The sequence below is a fragment of the Nilaparvata lugens genome, chromosome 6 (genome assembly GCF_014356525.2).
Source record: "Nilaparvata lugens isolate BPH chromosome 6, ASM1435652v1, whole genome shotgun sequence".
In the NCBI taxonomy this organism is placed as follows: Eukaryota; Metazoa; Arthropoda; class Insecta; order Hemiptera; family Delphacidae; genus Nilaparvata; species Nilaparvata lugens.
Genome location: NC_052509.1, coordinates 27,930,798 through 27,951,021, shown reverse-complemented (window position 1 = coordinate 27,951,021; position 20,224 = coordinate 27,930,798). Strand labels below are relative to the sequence as shown.

The 20,224-nt window shown below is 34.8% G+C and overlaps 1 protein-coding gene across 2 annotated transcripts in view; it reads right to left on the bottom strand.

The window, feature by feature from the left end:
* Positions 1–13,489: 13,489 nt before the first annotated feature.
* Positions 13,490–20,224, bottom strand: part of LOC111044133 (aurora kinase B) — an 80,128-nt gene continuing 73,393 nt past the window's right edge. For both annotated transcript variants that reach the window (XM_039430588.1, XM_039430587.1), the window contains exon 9: positions 13,490–13,849. In XM_039430588.1, coding sequence (XP_039286522.1) covers positions 13,556–13,849 — 294 coding nt within the window. In that variant the 3' untranslated portion in view covers positions 13,490–13,555. The remainder of the gene's footprint in view (positions 13,850–20,224) is intronic.

Here is a 20,224-nt window from a genome sequence, read left to right as displayed (position 1 = left end):
AGATTTTTCAGCCAAATGTAAGTTGTTCAAAGCTTGTGCAAGGGCGATCTTGTGTTACGGAGCACAGGTGTGGGGTTTTAGACAATATGATAGTGTAGAAAAGCTGCAGCGCCTTTTCATCAAGAAGATTTTTGCACTTCCAATAAATACACCAAATTATATGTTGTTTATTGAAACTCAACTAACACCTCTATTCGAATATTGCCTTAGACTCCATTACAATTATATTCCAAGAGTTATGAAAATGAAAGATGAAAGGCTCCCTAAATTCCTGGCTCAACAAGTTATTCAAAAGAAGTGTTTCTGGTTCAAAGAGTGGAAGAAATTAAGTAATCAAATTGGTATAAATTATGAGTACGAAGTTAATTGGGATGACTCATTTAAAAAAATAATCACAGGTTTGAACAAGATGCATAGGGAAATTTTTTTGCCGGATGCTCAAGATGGGCGTTTCCACACATGGTACAAAACTCTCAATTTGGAACTGGGTGACAAAAATTATAATTATGAAATGTGGGTCATGAGGTGGATACTTAAAGCAAGGGGTGAACTGATCCATTTAAACTACAAGCCATGGGTTGCTGATGGGAATTATGTTTGCTCCATGTGTAATCTGAAAGAAATTGAGGATATTTATCATTTCATAGCTCGATGTCCTTGTTTAAGAGAAGATTGATTTGATTAAGATGATTTCGTTTCTTTTATGAATGGAAGAGATTGGGTAGGGTTGGCCTCCTACTGTGGAGATGCCTGGCGTTGTAGGCGATTACTTACACAGGAGTTTAACTGGTAACTTAGTATAATAAATTGAAACTTATTTATTGAATCTGAGTTGGGTAGAAGTATCGTGTTATAATATAATACAATATAGGTTATTCGAATATTCTCAGGAGGACATCATAGGAAGACGAAATGAAAGGGAATACTAATTCTATGTTATGATTTCCCAACTGCTGACAGTTATTATTATAATATAAAAAGTATAGCTTTCTTTTTATAAAATTAATGGATTTTGTTTAGAATGTAGGTTACTATTAAAACTAATTTATTTAAGGCATTGTTTGCTCAAGCTTCTTTCCACCCGATTACAATGTGTTCAGAGCTGATAGGCAATATGATGCTACAGGACAGACTAGAGGTGGAGGCTCACTGCTTGCTGTTAAAAGATCCCTACCTGCAACGAGGCGATTGGACCTTGAACTCTTACCTGAAGTCGTCTGGATTGAAATCAAACTTCCTGGGCATCATCTTCTGATTGCTTGTCACTATGTCTCTCCCACTTCTGATTTGTCATCCTTGAGCAGATATTTTGAAAAACTGAATGGAAAATTGGTTGGTGACTCACTGGACCTGATTATATTGGGTGACTTCAATGCTGATGCTGTTCATTGGATGGATTACTCTCTTGTTCCCAATGCTCATTACCAAGCACTACGAAGAGCCGAAGTAGTATTACAGTTTCTGGAAGAGAACTGCTTGGATCAATTCAATAGGGGCTCAAATGATGACCGTGTACTTGATTTGGTGGTCAGTAACCTGAAGAACATTGCTGTATCTCACTCAGTTTCACCATTTGTTACCCCGGATGTTTATCATCCACCTTTTGCTGTAAATGTTCAGAACATTGCTGCGAACACACCAACTACTCCAAAAGCAGTATACTGCTTCAGGGAAGGAGATTATTACAAACTGTATGAGGAGGTGAGAGATACTGATTGGCACAACATTTTGGACTATAATGATCCCAACGGAGCTGCAGCAACACTTACTGATGTCTTAAAGAAAGCCATGAATAACTGCATTCCAAAAAGGACACCTAAACGGTCAGCTTATCCCAGTTGGTTCTCAGGCAAGTTGATCAGGATGATAAAAGCCAAGAAAAAAGCACACAAGATATACAAAAAGAGTTTGCTTGACAGAGATTACTCAAAGTATTCTACTCTCCGCTCTCAGGTGAAAGGTCAATTACTTCAAGACAAATCTATTATGACTCAAAAGACAGAGACATATCTGCAAACCCAGCCGAAATGCTTTTGGAAATATGTAAGGGACAACAGGACAGAGGCTAATAATTGTCCATCCACTATATCAGTTGATGAGGTGAATGTGACTGAACCACACAAAATTTGTGAGCACTTTGGCAATTACTTTTCCTCCTTGAATCAGAAAAAGATCTCAACATCTGCTTATTGCACTCCAGTCAATGATAATCCCAGCTCATCATCTTTTGGATTACCTGATGTGAATGAGGAGGAAGTTCTTAAGGAAATTTATGCGCTAAAAAACTCTTCTCCAGGATCTGATGGAATTCCAATATTTATTATAAAAGGTTTGAGTTATCTAATCTCTCCAGTACTGACATCGATTGTCAAAAGCAGTTTCCTAATGGGAATATTTCCAAGTGTCTGGAAACACTCTGTTGTTGTACCTATCCCTAAAAAGACCAGATCCAACAGTATCGAAGATTTCAGACCAATCTCTATTCTGAACCCTTTTTCAAAAATAATTGAGAGAGTTGTCTACAGGCATATTTTCAGCAATGTAAAGACTACCATCACCGACTCTCAACATGGGTTCATGCCACAAAAATCTACCACCACTAATTTGGCAAATTTCTTATCATATGTTGGACCATATGTGGAGAATCAAGAGCAAGTAGATGTCGTATACTTGGATCTGGAGAAGGCCTTCGACAAGATGCCCCATTCTGTACTGATCAGAAAGCTTTATGATATCGGGTTCAATCAGGATCTTATTTGCTGGATCACGTCATATCTTGAATATAGAACATTTTGTGTACGATTCAGAGGAGCCACTTCCAGAAGCTTCACAACATCGTCTGGGGTTCCTCAGGGCTCCAATCTTGGTCCACTGCTCTTTAGTATTTTTATGAATGACATTGTAGGAGTTCTGGACTGTGAGGTTCTGATGTATGCTGATGACCTTAAAATCTTCAAGAAAATCAAGTCAAGAGAGGACTCCTTATCCTTGCAAGACAACATTGACCGGGCTTTGGATTGGTCTAGGAGGAATTTTATGCCTATCAATGTGGGAAAGACATTCATCATGACCTTCTCCAGGAAGACTAACACTCTTGGGTTTTGTTACAAAATTGCAAACACAAATATTCAGCGCGTCAAAAGTATAAAGGATCTTGGTGTTACCTTTGATAGTAAACTTCTATTCACTGTGCATGTTGATAATATTGTGGCAAGGGCAAGAAGACAACTTGGAGTTATGAGATGGATTGGAAGAGATTTCAGGGATCCTTGCACAATGAAGACCCTCTATTGTTCACTTGTCCGATGTCATCTGGAGTATGCTTCTATTATTTGGAACAGAGACAGACTATGTTCATCTAATAAAATTGAATCTGTTCAGAGAAGATTTGTGCATCTTGTATTAAAACGACTCATGCCAGATATGGAGGAACTCTCTTACAGACAATTCTGCGAGACCGTGAAATTTGAATCTCTGGAATGGAGAAGAACCAAATTTGATGCGATGTTCTTATATAAATGTGTTCATGGGCAAGTGAATATTGGTGATCGAGGAGTTGGAGTTGTTGTTCCTCCACGAAATTTGAGACACTATCATCAATTTCACGCTTTCCTAAGAAGCTGTACCTCCCCTCTGGAGAGATGTATTGAAGTTGGCAATAAATTGTCTTATCAAATTGACTTCTTTGAAGCACCCAACATTTTTAAGAGGAAAATCCGATCAATGTAAAACATACTCGAGTGATACAAGTTCTAAATGTTTTTTTTTTTTTTTTTTGACAGCTGCAATATACCAAGGCCATGTGCCGTTCTATTGCATGAAAATGCCTAAGCATACTTACTAGTCACTTGGCGCCATGTGGTGGAACGGGTTGGCTATAAGGGGTGATGTGGAGGCCAACTATTATTATTATTATTATTATTATTATTATATTATTATTATTATTCATGGAATATTCACTTTATTGAATTCAACATTACTGATTTATTTTGTTTCTAAGGTTGTTTTTTCTGTTTTTGTTTCACTATTTAAAAGAACATTCTGCATAGATTTGATTTATGTAATAATAGTAGTATTATTGGGTTTTACCGACTTTCCGGCTGACGATTGTTTAATCAAGCCGTATAAATGTGTGTTTTCTCATTCATTGTATGTTGCAAATTTGAAGATTAAAGCATTATTTCTATTCTATTCTATTCTAACTTGTGTGCTGAAAGAAAAAGAGCTGGGAGGAATGAGTGAGTGAGAACAATAATAATAAAAATTAGTTTTATGAAACAGTGGCTGTTGAGAGGGGAGGGTGCAGATACATCACAAGATGTTTGTACTCATTTCAACTGGTTTTATTTCAGTAAAAATCAGCTGGAAGTTTCAAGTGAGAATGCTATAGTGAGGTACACGTTATAATGGCAGTGTAGGAAGATAGGAGAAAAGGATGAGGGAGAAGGATGAGAAGGGAGTCGACTGTGTGTGTGACGTATGAAACTGTGATGTCAGTAATGTTCCATCTCTGCATAGGCTATCTCTTTCTTTACTTACTGCACTGTGCTATCTCATGCTTTCGCCTATGGTACATCTGTACATAGCGCAAACTGGTTTTCTTTCAGTAAAATTCAGCTGGAAGTTTCAAGTGGGAATGCGAGTGCGTGAATGCTGATTGCATTTGTGAGAATGCGCGCGCAACAGTCTAGAATAAGAGAGATTGATGAGAAGGGAGTCGACTGTGCGTGTGACGTATGACACTGTGACGTCAAGCGATGGTCCATCTCCGCATAGACTATCTCTCTCTTCACTAGCTGCACTGTGCTCTCTCATGCTTTCGCCTATGGTACATCTGTACATAGCGGGCGATCTGCGCATACTACAGTTACCGTATATATTATGTAGATAAGTATACCGTGAGCTGGTATCAAAGGAACGTCTTCATAAACTAGTTTTTCGAATTCCTTACTCGAAATAACATAAAAAATAGTCCAATCTCTAAAATCATAATTTTGCAGTTACGGTATGGCATTTCAACTTAGTAGAGCACTTGTACGGCTAAGCAGTATTAACACTGTAACTTGGGCTACATTTTATTTCACCAAGGCTTCAAGTAACTTAAAGCATTTCAAACAGTTAATTTTATGGATGCATAACAACTGCAATACAAATATTTAAAATTCTCAATAAAAATTCAATGTAGTATTTATTAAGTATAACTGATTTGCGCCTTTCCTTTTATGCAAGTTCCCATTATATCAATAGGGCCATTCAAATTTTCCGCCGCTTCTTGCCTCTCTCTGTCTTGGCTGCCCATGTTCAATTCGTAACAGGAATAGCGGCCACTCAGCCACTCTATAGTTTACTATATTCTAGCTCCTTGGTCGTCATCAAGTAGTGTGTCTATGGAAAAATGGCGTTACCCGTCCGGCCTTTTGAAACATCAAAATTTATGAAGAAAATAAATAAGAATGAATTTTCATTTGGTATGATCCTTTAATATTGCATAAAGCATAATCATAGTATATGCTATATTATTTGCGAGTGCATTAATTCAAGACTACAGGCATCGTCTACTGAAAATAAGATTAGTTCATCTGAGATTTTTGAAGTGGCATTAATATTATTTAGAATCGTTTTTTTGAGTTGAAATTAGGCTAGCAACGCCTACTTTTTCTTTCTCTTTCATTTTAAAAAAATTGAGTCGATATCTTCAAAAATAGCTGAGATACAATATTGCGCCGTAATTAATCACATATAGGCCTACCCAATGCCTTAGAGTATTGGTATTGAGTTGGTAAACACTCTGTATAATAGTTTAGTGGACTACTCTGAGTAGCAGCCATATCCTTTATAGTATTAGTAGGATCCCTAGGCTTATTGTAGTAATTACAATTAATTTTGGTTGCGTTTTCGTTGAAACAATAAATCAATAAAAAATGGAGATGTCAAAACTGAGAATGTCCAGATAAACTGAGAATCATTTCCTATATTTCTAGTTAGGAATACACTATATTAGCTTTTATTATAGTTATACTTACACATATTCGGCTAGGCTACTTCTAGTTATTATCTACAGTTTCCTTGATCGAATAATTTTTTTATAATATCAGCACACAATAATGTAGACTAAATTATTTAGTTCATCCTAAAACAATAATAAACGTACTGTACATCCATTCTGAATTAGATTCCTGCATTTTGACTCAATAAGGTTGAATTAATACTTTTATTAATTGTGAAGTATTAGACGAATAATTTTGATTGAAGGTTGAAAGAGCTGCAGCGCAAGGCTTCGAATGTCAATGCCATGCAGTGGTGACGTTGGACAATTATATAATCCGCTTCCATCGCATGGGCGCCTTCAGGGGTCCTCCGGTCCTATTGCTGCACGGATATCTGACCGCTTCTGAACAGTGGTTGGTCAGAAGCCGCTCTGAAGATTTACGTGAGTCAACCAAAATCAGCTGTATTCTGCCTTTGGAAGATACACAAGTTGAATACTATCTCCTAGTTTCAGAACATTATACAAGCAGAAATCGATATAGTACCGTAGTAGTCCAGCAGGCAATGAATACTCAAAAAAGGGTATAGGAGGAAATTTTTGGAAGACAATTTTCGACCCCGCAGTTCTGTTTAGGGTAGTAAGGAGATAAACATATAAGTCCCAACCCCTACACTCCCTGTGCTAAGGGGGGGGGTGGTTCAAAAGTACCAGTCTTTGGTGTCTCGCATATAACTCGAAAACTATGGATTTACGGACATTACTATTAAACACAAAATTGAAGCTTAGGCTACATAATTTCCGACAATAACCATCCCACAACTTTTCATGTATCTTCTACAGTTTTCCTGATATCCGCTATTGAAGGTGTGAAATTTTTGAAAAAAAAAACATGTCTACTCAAATGTTTTGCTATTTCGCTCTCATAACGATTTTAACATCGATGGAAAAAATTCATACTGATTATGAGCTTATAGAGCATTGAATTCTCTCCAATTTAATGTACGAATTTTGTTTAGATTAGTGATGTCCGTAAGATGCATAGTATCCGAGTTATAATTTATGCGAGAAACCAAAAACTGGGACCTTTGAACCACTTAGCATAGAGAGTAGGAGTGAGGACTATCGATATTGAGACGTTTTCTAACATGATTACTTTTATCAGTTGTTTTTCACTAACTATCTAGAAACTTGCAAAAGCTGGCTTGTTCAATTGATTCTGTGCTTTCTTTATCTTTGCTCTGTCCTTGTCAGTGCCACGGAGTCTTTCTATTCCTTTCTCTCTACTCTCCTTGTCTTTCAGATAATACCGTTTTGCTTACGTCATTTCTACATTTTGTTGAATCCTTTTTCGTTTGGTCTGAACACTTTTTGCTCGAGCATTTCTTGGAGAAGGATCGTTAAATTAATCCTTGTATTTTGTCCTTTTATTTAGCTTCTGCTAAAATTTGGTTCTGCTAAAGATGTAGTCGCTCAGAGCCAGGGGTGCCCAGCCCCCCCAAGGGCAATGGCGCAAGCCCCCCCCCCCCAATCCAAGTGTAATGCCCCCCCAAAGTATCCCAATTCCCAACCCTTTAGTTTTTTGCATTAGTCAGTGTATGACAATAAAATTCACATCTTACATTCTAATCTTCCAAAGGGCATTATCTACCTTTGTTCTAGTGAGGAATTCTTTCTGTTTTCATAATATTGTAAAAATATATACCATCGTTTCTTATCTCTTTTAAAATAGAAATAAAGTATCTTTTTTATATTATTTTTGAGACTAGCAGTGCACTCGTTCTTGTTCGGAAGGACTGGAAAGTACTACATTACATCAGGAATAACTACATTACAAATATTTTAATAGGATATTAAAATATAAGTAAGGGAGGCTTTGCTTTTTAAATGTAAAGGTTACTTATAAAAAGTTGAATAATAATATCATTGATATTCTTTTATAGCAATTTTGGTGAACATTCATACAAATTTGGAACGATTTTATTCATAACAATATATAATGTCGGCAAGTTTAGGTATTCTAAATTCTATACTATTAAACGAGAAATTTCTGTTTAGATGTTTTGATGTTTAGATGTTTATATGTTTGTATTTCACCGGATCTCGAAAACGGCTCTAACGATTCTCACGAAATTCAGAACATAGTATGTTTATAATATAAAAATTCGATTGCACTAGTTCTCATCCCTAGGGAAACTCGCTGAAGGACATTAAAAGAATTTATTCATCCTTGAAAAAACAGCTGATAATTTCGTCGTCTATTGATGGTGGAAGTGAGTGAGCGAGTGCATGTGTGTGGGACTCAGACAAAATTATGACTCAACTGTTGAACTTTTGTACCTAATTCAATCAGGTACCTAGTTGCAGTTGTACAAAAGCCGGTTAAATTCTAATCCTGATTAATTCCAGTAGAACCAATCAGATAAGCCATCTTTTTGAGATGGTCTTCTGTGATTTGGTTCTCGTGAAATTAATCAGGATTAAAATTTAAAATGCTTTTGTGAGAAAAATTTTTGCATTCCTCTGCGAATTAATCTCAATCCACTGTGATTAGATAGAACCTTTCTATATGAACTATGAATATTTATTATAATTTCTTCTTTCTTAATAATTTTTATATGCTTTTGTAGGTACCCCAGAGCGGAGCTCTGTGTCCCGATATTTATCATAAATTGGAACAGGTTGTCACTGATATTGTGTTGTTGGTAGTATTTACTTTTTAACATTACAGGAGTAAATAATAACACAAGTCGAACAAAATGTATCTTCAAATGGTTTGGTTTTTGGAATAAAGATATCATCTGAACAAGTACATTTTGTAAATTCTATCTATTAATACCAAATATCGGGGCACCAAGCTTTGCTCGTTATTTATTCATTGATAAACAGAACTCAATTCTTTGAAATGATTGGGGAAGGACTAACAGGCACAGCCCAAAACTGTTTCTTCCTCGAATTTTTTATTTATTCACTATAAAATTTATAGTTGGAATATTTAATCTTCCAAAAAGTAGGTTATGTTTCATAGACTTGAATTCAAGTGAAATTTTCAGTCCAAATATTTGAAAACATAAAAGTTCTAATTTAGATTGTTTACATACCAAATTGAATAACAAAATAACACTCATTAATCACTTAGAGCTGTAAAATAATGATTAACTTTGAATATTATGATATATACCATCTCATGTCAACAAATCAGATTACTGTATTTTGATCGAGTGAATTAAAATTTCTAGATTTCTCGCGAGATACGATGAGCTAATTGATTACACAGCTGATCTCCCACACAGGCACACGCATCTTCTGTTATCGTCAGACGACGAAATCATCATCTGTTTTTCCAAGGATGAATTATCCTTTTCATGTCCTTCAGGGAGTTTTCTCAGGGATGAGACCTAGTGCAATCGAATTTTGATATCATAAACATACTATATTCCGAATTTCGTGAAAATCGTTAGAGCCGTTTTTGAGATCCGTTGAACATAAATAACCATATAATCAGATAGCCAGATATCAGATATTAGAATAGAAAAATACAAACAGATATACAGAAATTGCTCGCTTAATATAATAGGGTAGGTAACAACTTATAGTCCAGTCAAATGGTCGTTTTTCAGGAAACAGCCCCGAAAGCATTTTTTTCGATCGTTCTATCTGTATTTTGGGGCGCTAAATTCTAATCTGAAATTTGCTCACACGCCATTTCCATTCAATCTCGAGAACCTTGAATTTATCGAGATAAAGCATTCTCTATATAATATTAAAGATAATAAGATTTTATTTCCAATGAATTGACTGGTCGCGCAGGACTACTTTTTTGATTTTTTATCTGAAGTGTTCCACAAGATATGCAACTTTGAATGTGCGAGAAATTTGTGATATTTCCCCCATTTTCACAGTCTCGCAACGTTGCGTATCTTGTGAAACACTTCAGATAAAAAATCCAGAAAGTAGTGGAGGTTGTGATGAATTTTCTCCTCTTTTCACTCCCATGAAATAGACTTCTGTTTTCAATGCCGTTAAAAAGTTACAGCCAATTGAATGATGATCTTTATTTTCTCATTTTTCTTGCGATTTTACTGTTATTAAAGAGTCTCTAAAATGAGTACAACACATGATAGAAGCTTGCGATTGGTCTTAAATGAGAGAAAATTTCATGCTCTATAAGCTGAGTTGCCATAAATTGATCTTGCATCACTGTTTATATCGAAAAACTGTCAAGACTGTAAAGATGAGAAAAATATCCAAAATTTCTTGATTTTTTGAATCAAACGTATCTTACTTCACGATTATATTTTTACAAAAATCATTCATCTCACATAAAAGAGGAGATTCTTTTAGTTTGCGATGTTGTTTATAATTGCATTCCCATTTCAGATACATTAATATCATCATAAAACGCCTTCGAAATTAAAATGATTATTAGATTAAAATGTACATTACATTTAACTTATCATTGTGCTTTTAAGAAAATTAAGTTGCAACAGCAAGGAAACTCAAACACAGGACCATTAAAAATTAAAATTAAACAAAGGAAATCAGAATAATAGTGGATGATGAAGTTATAATTTATTTTTTTCAAAGATTTACCTTCAAACTCATAGGCTTAAAATTACTAAAATTCCTGCATACAAGATATTATTATCAATTGTATTTTTTATGCTTTATATTGAGTTACACTTTGCAGAATATAACATTGTAAACATTGTATAACATTGTAAAGGTGGGAAGAAGTATTAAAATTAACTACATTAGGATATCTCTATTTAATACCTTGATTTCTTAGCCATGATTCAAAATGTTGACATAAAATATAAAAAAAATTATGCCCCCCCCAAAAATGTTGATGGCGCAAATTGCGCCATGCCCCCCCTTGTGGGCACCCCTGCTCAGAGCAAAGATTTTCTAACATCACAAGTTGTGATATTTAGTTTTATTTTTAGTTTTCCCATGTAGATGATTTTTTTGTAATTTGATTTAAAACAAAGTAATCATGGTGGAAAATTCAGTCACCATAATTTAATTTCAGTTGTTGAGTATATGAATTTCTTATTTAAGTTTCTTCTGGAAATGTCTAATTTATTACATCCGAAATCCGCTGTACAGCGGTCATTGCATCTCATTGAATCTCGTTGAATCTTATGATATCTAGTTGATTTTGGATTCACAATCTTTGATATGGCCATGAAAAATTGTCAACAAATCCGTTTGAAAATAACTACCTACTGAAAAAGGAACAAATTCATCACAAGTATAGAAAACTTCAAGAGCTTCATGTGTTTTGTGCAAGATAAGTGAATGACCGATATGAAAAAAAAGTGTAGGAGGCCTCCCACTTATAAAAAGGTATTTACTAATAGAATATACATCAACATCTTATCATCAGAATCCAGCATAGTAGTAATTGTAAAACCTAATTTTCTTGTATTTTGAATTATTCTTTTCTCTTACGTTTGTATATTAAATTTACATCATGATTACTAATTTTATAGTTAATTCTTGAGTATACCTAACCTATCCGACGGTGACAAATAGATAATTCAGAGAGATCAAATTAATGTTTAGTCATCATATCCTTCTATTATAAACGCTGCTGAATTGATGTGTTTGAGGATTAAGTTGACAGAGTATTGAAGTTGATTTTATTTTATTATTGGTGCTATTAATTTCGGTATTCTGTTGATTTTTCTTCTTACTCATCCATAATCACATCTTTTCTTTCGCTATTATATGCCCCCAAAGCGTTTCAATATATTTGCCTCCTTACTACCCTAAACAGACCTGGGGTTCACTTTTCTTTCTATAACCCTTCGTTGACTGTACTATAGGTAGTATAATCTTGTCGAACTTAGCCTTTATACTATAGCAAGCAGTATATGTTAGACGATGCAAGTTGAATTCCTTAAACATTCATTTTTTTAATACATAAATAGCAGTTGTACAATAAAATAAATTATAATGATTATTTGCGGCCAATTCGTTACAATGATTGAAAATTCATCAAAATAAATAAATAAATGGATAATTTCCTTTATTTATAGCACTTTGAAATATTACAAGAGTGTTAGGAGACTACAGAGAAGGAAAATAGAAGTTATAAGATCATAATTTTAGAAAAAATCCATTGCATTAATAATTTCATTACAGTATATACAAATTCAAATTGAGCTTTATTATTAACAACCTTCTCAATAATAAATTCTATGAATATATTTTGATCGACTCGCGCATTGAAGAGGAAACTGTTGATTTGTTTGAAGATAGCCAGTATTTTAGCTGACAAGGGTTTCGACGTGTGGATTGGGAATTTCAGAGGCAACACCTATGGCAGGAATCACACTTACCTGTCGCCCGATCAACAAGAAACATCTGCTCGATTCTGGAATTTCACGTAAGAAAACTCTCATCTATCTTCAATTTCCCAACAACCTCTACCTAGCTTGCACATTATTTGCCTTTTCTCTAAATATATTTCATTCATCCTGACGAATTGTGATGGCAAGTATTGTATTCCGATGATAACTGACAAATAAAAAAATCAGTCACGGTAACTGAAATCTACATTTTTCGATTATCATTACTAAACCTTTATAATAAATAAAGAATATAATGAAATATCTGATTTCACTACGTACGAGAATTGGTATATTATTATAATGTGCACATCACGAGAAAGTCCCTGGAAAGTCCCTTGAAGAGACTTCAACACTGTAGACTTATTCCTTCGTCTAGACCTTTGTTTAACATGCTCATCTAATTTAAATATTAATTGCCAATTGATACCGTAGCCCTCCTAGCTCCTAGCTCAGCACTTCTTTCAACACCTTCATTTCTAAAAAAATACTGAATAAGAAAATGCAAAAAGGTTTTTGTTCAATAGATTTTACTTCAGCTGATAAATGAATGAATGAATGTCATTTTCCTTTCATTTATATAAAGGTGTGGCAAAGAAACTTACTTTTTAAACGGCTTTTATAAACAAAATAACCCACTTCGAATATTGTTCCGATTCTTTTTTACTTGGGAATTCCTTATTCTAGATTCCAATTTTTACATGTAGTATTGAAAGTATGACTCTGATTGAATGGCGATCTCCAATGGACATTCACTGATTAAGTCGATTTTTGATGTTTTGCATTGTTTGCAGCAATCGAAATGTCAGCAACTGCGTCGCGTCGCTAATATTGTTTTTGTGTTGAGCTGTGGTCTGTGATCGATCAACAATATCACGGATTCAAATAACCCCTTTAGAAAAGTGAATGGAGATGCTCCCCAAACCATACCTCCCGCCTAACCCTCTATCCCTTTTCTTATTCATTATGTTTTAGTGTTTGCCCTAGGTCACATCAGATCTAATAGATAGATTCATATATCAAATATCTAACTAAACAACTGACCTTTTGTGAGGTTTTTTTAATAATTAAGTTTTCTAAATAGATTTGATCTATCCTGACGTATTGTAAAAAGTTCAGATTGATGACTGGAGAATAAAAGTTACAGTCACGATAACTGGAATCTATATTTCTCAAGTGACTTTAACATTAAATCTTGAACAATCCTTAAATACTAAAACCTTAACATCCTTAAAATTAGATTGAATTGAATTGATTGTAAAAAATGACTTGATGCAGCCTGCACGAATTGGGCTATTACGACGTGCCGTCGATGGTGGACTACATAAGGAAGGTGAGCGGCGGGGGCAGAGCGGTGTCGCTGGTGGGCTACTCGATCGGCGCCACAGTCGCACTCATCACGGCCAGCACGCGGCCCGACTACAACCACAAGATCAACCTCATCGTGCTGCTTGCGCCCTACGCCTTCACCTCCAAGGAGATCAATCTGCAGGCACTCTTCCAACACCTGCACATTGACGAAAGCATTGAGGTAGCCTAATTAACACATCTCTCAATTCATATTATCAAAATCATTCTATTAATTTATTATTGATTCAACTATAATGAGATTCACGTTATAAAATCAGCACCTATTGGTTTACAATCCTTGTTTCTCATTGGCCACAATATATTAATATCGATTTTGGTTTACTATTCTAGATTGTCATTGGACTCAGCAGATAGCTCTATACTTTTCCAAGTAAAAAGATTTTTGATATTCACATTAACAACGGTACTCACGGCTTTGATTATTGTCAACTACTTGTCTACATTACTTTACATCATTCCCGAACGTGTTACTACTGATAGTTGTACGAAATTATGCGTTGACCTAACGGCTGCCCTATATAATCTAGTTCATAAGTCCCCCCACACTCACAACTCAATCCCAGGCTCTGCCCCTGATGGCAGTGTAGCCGAAACATGTAATGTCCACGAAATACAGTATAAGTAAAGTGGTACTATAGTAAGATTTAGTTGAGTCTTTGAAAATGATAGGATGCCAATTTCATTTTACCATCAACTTCCATAGTAGGAAGCTGTAATTAAGTTATTCCAGTATAATTTTCCTTGAAGGATTGTTTTATATGAATAATTATGTTCAATTTACTTTTGTCGATGCAATCAATGTTTGTTTATGACAATAATAAAAATGTGATTTGATTTGGTTAGAATTTAAGACATATCCTACTCTTTGGAATTTGTAGGTATTTGACAAATTCATTAGGATTAAAATATGTTTGGAGGCACCTGTTCTCTCCTGATACAGTAATAACAAATAGTATAATCTGGGATTGTGCATATGAATACATTTTAATAAAATACTGTATTTTTATGTAATTGTGTGATGTGTTACTTTTACACAGTCGTTCATGCATGAAGAGGAACCAATGGAAATATTTTCAAGAAAAAGGTCAAGGATACGCTTTTTTAATAGGAATTGCGGCCCACGATCTCTAAGCCACTTCTCTTGCGTCAGCATCATTGTCATTTGCTTTGGAGTAGGTCAAGTGCATCATCATAATAAAGTAAGTTCAATTTCACGTTTTTCAAAATACACTTAATATTAAGTTAGAAAAATAATTACCTACTGTAATTATAGTTCTGTGAAATGTAAGATTTGATTCTTGTTTTTAATTATTTAGCACAAATTGCTTAATTATATTTTTAAGATATATCGGGTGTTAAAAAGAATGACCCAATTTAATAATTGATAATGGAACGCTTAGCTGATTCACTCCATTGTTATAAAGGAATACAAAAATATTAGTATCTCACTCGGTAAAATTGATGGACCTATCTGTAGAGATAGAAAGTGGAGAACCAAGAATTACAAGAGATCTGCAACTACCTACCTGAAAGACATTGAAACGAAGGTAAGGCGTATGAATTGATTAGGCTATGTGGAGCGGATGAATGACTCAAGACGCGCAAAGAAGGTGTACAGCACCAATCCAGGAAGTAGAAGATTGAGAGGAGGACCAAGAATGCTCTAGATCGACGAATTGAGGAGGCTTATATGGAGAGGCATACTGCGGGAGGCCAAGACTGTTAATAGTCAAGTCACTATATACATATTGGTGCTTGAAAAATATATTGTAAATCTGATATATATGTTGCTGGGCTAGATAAAAGGTAAAAGTCTGGAATCAATTTTCACTTGCGAAATTTCCTTTTGCATGCCCAGGAAAGGTTAAATTTTTCAGTTATCAGCAATATTTCCACCAAATTTTCGAAAATTATATATATATATATATATATATATATATATATATAGAAGCACATAAATCCTCTATCAACTACAGTAATATTGAATGATATGGTTTTGATGTGACGGAAAGAAACTGATTCTCTTCTTGATAAGATGATTGTTTCTAGGATGCTCTCCACAAAATGCTGATTTCCTATATGTCAGGCACCTCAAGCAAACTCGTAGAGCACATGTCACAGATGTTTCACGAAGGTACAGTAATGCAAATTTTTATTATCTACAATTTATTTTTACATTCTTTTGCATCATGAAATTCGATCCTTTCAAATATGTGTTACATAAATCATAGTAATGAAGTTGAATGAAGCATCGAAATCAATTATTGTATTCAACTGTAGCTGTAATAGACAGCTGTGATAATGAGATTTTTGTGAATAGCCACTGCATTAGAAAGAAAGCATTTTTTAGTAAAAAAATTATTAATTTAAATATGATCATTTTAAAAAATCATCACTTTTCAGTATAAAAAATGCTTCTAATTTATTTATGCCAATTAATAGAATGAAAATTTTCCATGAAAAAGCATGTTTAAAATAAGACGTATTATTTAATATTCAAGTATTATTGAGTATGACAGTAGTATTTCTAGCCTACATCCTTTGTAGTAGAAATTATAATTCTTTCTTGTACCCCTACAGCGTGGGGTCCCATCTGACCGAATCCCAAAAGGTCGAAAAGTACTTTTTATACTTTCCCATATGGTCGAATCCCATCTAGCCGATGATATTCAATCATTTGCGACAAACTACAGATCTTTTCTACCAAATAGGAATCGACCATTTGGGAATCGGTCAGTTGGGAAAATTAAATCTTCGACCTTTTGCGACAGTTGAGATTTTCGACCAGATGGGATTACTATTAAAACTTTTCGATCATTTGGGATTCGACCATTTGGGAAAGTACAAGTTTCAATAATTCTAACATTTGAGATTCTTCAATTTTTGATCTTTTGCGACAAAAAAGATGATTTTCCCAACTGACCGATTCCCAAATGGTCGATCCCTATTTGGTGGAAAAGTTTTGTAGCTTGTCGCAAATGATTGAATCGCATCAGATCGAAATCGGGATCAACCGATTGCGCTCACAATGTGTTGAACTGCGCCCAACTGAATGTACAAGTGACAACCAGAAATTTGGAAACAATGTATGAACAAGTGACCTTGAGTAGTTTTCGCTGGAGCGTCTGACTACTCATACCTTTCATTTGCAATTCTCTACAGGCTTCACAATACTTTACAGGCTTCCTCACTCACTCTTCCTGTCTCTCACTCTGTCTCTCTTTCTTTCTGTCTGCCTTGAGTTTGTGTTTATGTTTCATTTTGATGCAGTGAAGATGATCATATCATCAGTAAACAACATATTTAATTCCATGAACAGATATAACTCTATGGTGATCTATGTCTATAAAATCAACAGTATTTTCAACCATCACAACAATAATTCCAGTCAATATAACTTGATTTCTTATGGATGGAGTGAATAATTAATCTTACAAAGGAAATAAAAATGTAGATGAAAATTACACATATCTATATTTTACCCTCATTACTATCTCAATTGACATAAAAGTTTCACGGAAATGAAATGATACCATCTTAATGTTAATGATTTCATTATAATATCAGTCACAAAATATAATTGAAAGATAATTAGTCTGATCTTCAATTCTATTTTTCTCTTACTTTCCCCATGGTCTCTTTACCCTATACGGGTGTACAAACTCGGCAGTGCGGTCCCAAATTCCCAAATTTAGTATACAAATTCGGCAGTTTTAAGAAAAAGATCCCTCTTGAGTATTATATAAACTCGGCTATTTTTCTCAGGTATGAAAACTCGGCTATCCTTGTCAGGGCCCTACAAACTCGACAATCGTACTTTCGATTCAAGATGAATTCGACTCTCAATGGATCTAAATGTATAAAAAAGTACGCTATTTTTACTTTCCTTGCCCTATTACCATAGGTAAGGAAAGTATTGCTTTCCAAAAAAAATTAAGGTACCCCAATTTCTTAATTTCTATACGTTTCAAGGTCCCCTGAGTCCAAAAACATGATTTTTGGGTGTTGGTCTGTGTGTGTGTATGTGTGTGTGTGTGTGTATGTGTGTATGTCTGTGAACACGATAACTCCATTCCTAATTAACCGATTGACTTGAAATTTTAAACTTAAGGTCCTTATACCATAAGGATCCGACAATAAGAAATTCAATTAAATTCAATTCAAGATGGCGGAAAAAATGGCGGATAATTACTGAAAAACCATGTTTTTCACGTTTTTCTCGAAAACGGCTCTAACGATTTTCTTGAAACTTATACCATGGATAGCTATCTATAAGCCTTATCAACTGACATGAGTCTCATTTCTGGGAAAATTTCAGGAGCTCCGTAATATTCTTGAGAAAAATGGCGGATAATGACTAAAAAACCATGTTTTTCACGGTTTTCTCGAAAACGGCTTCAACGATTCTCTTCAAATTTATACCATAGATAGCTATTCATAAGCTCTATCAACTGACATGAATCTCATTTCTGGGAAAATTGCAGGAGCTCCTTAATATTCTTGAGAAAAATGGCAGATAATTACTAAAAAACCATGTTTTTCACGATTTTCTCAAATATAACTTGACCGATTTTTTTCAAATTCATACTCTGTAAAGCTATTTATCAGTTCTATCAACTGGCATGAGTCTCCTTTCTGAGAAACTAATGGGGGGTCCACCCCATCCTTGAGAAATGGAGTTGTAACCTCCTTCTCGTGCATGAGGTAGGTAGGTAGAGCAGTTCATAAAAAGAACACATAGTCAAGATATTTCATCTGTAGAACAGCTGTTTTTACGACTTTAAGAAAATGACGACTAAAAAAATCATCAAATTTCACAATTCACACAAAGAAAAAGTTCTCTTTCTCTAAAAACAATTATATATACACATAAATACAGAAGTCTGATCGTAGTTTCAAATATGAGCAAGGAAAGTTGTGTGAGTGTACCACACCAGATTTTTGTAATAGGACTTATTATTAGGCAGATTAAAACATTTATTTATCTCACAACATCTGATGACTACGGTGACCAGCCACGGTAATCAAACATAACCAAAAAATTCTGGTGTGACACACTCACACGACTTTCCTTGCCGTTATGAAAATTGATCACCTGACGCTACTGATCACGCGCATCTCAAGTCTCCTGAGTACTACTTATAAACAATGATCTGAGCCAGCTGGTGACAGGACTATAACGCTGGAGAATACGAGGTCTGCTATCTCTTCATGGTGAATCATGTAATAGAATCGACAGTTGCCAACAGTTTGCAATTGGATAATCACATTTTCTCGGATTTCGAGCTTATTTTCAATTTTAGGTGAAAATTTTACTGGACAAAAAGGACGTTTCAAGGTCCCCTGAGTCCAAAAAAGTTGTTTAGAAAAGTAGAAAGTAGAGAGGTAGTGGTCTACCTCCAATACTCTCTTGCTCTCTTGTACATGGTATCTGAATCTGAATCCCTATCGTTTGCTATCTTCTATAATTTCTTTATCTCTCTATCTTACTCTTACCCGCTCACAAACTCATAGGTTTGTCTGATGAAGAGAACCTGAATCTCACTCTCTCTTTCTCTTTATCTCCCTCACTCTTCAAATAAGTCCTTCTAGTATATGCTTTGGTCAATCAATCGAATACTGAATTAGTATCATTTTCAACTATCATAACCTAGAATTCAAGCGAATGTATTTTGTAATCTATATTAAATGAAAAGAAAATATATTGTCAAACCACAAATTCATTAAAAATCAAGTTACCGGTTTCGGTTGTTACACCATTATCAATCTCTGGTAAACTGGTAATCTAAAGTGAATGAGCTAATCGAATCAAATATTTTTTACTGCCATTAACAAATACATGTATCGACAACGTCAATGTAACATAGAGCAAAGCTAAAACATTACACATTAAAATTTGTGCACATGAAAATATAAAACAATTAATTAGAAAAGTAGTGTTCACAGACATACATACACACACACACACACACACACAACACACACACACACACAACACACACACACACATACAGACCAATACCCAAAAACCACTTTTTTGGACTCAGGGGACCTTGTAACGTATAGAAATTTAGAAATTGGGGTACATTTATTTGGGGTACATTAATTTATTTAGGAAAGCAATACTTTCCTTACCTATGGTAATAGGGCAAGGAAAGTAAAAATCTGGTGTGGCGCACTCACACAACTTTCCTTGCCGTTATGAAAATTGATCACCTGTCGCTAGTGTTCACGCGCATTTCAAGTCTCCTGAGTACTACTTATAAACAATGATCTGAGCCAGCTGGTGACAGGACAATAACGCTGGAGAATACGAGGTCTGCTATCTCTTCATGGTGAATCATGTAATAGAATCGACAGTTGCCAACAGTTTGCAATTGGATAATCACATTTTCTCGGATTTCGAGCTTATTTTCAATTTTAGGTGAAAATTTTACTGGACAAAAAGGACGTTTCAAGGTCCCCTGAGTCCAAAAAAGTTGTTTAGAAAAGTAGAAAGTAGAGAGGTAGT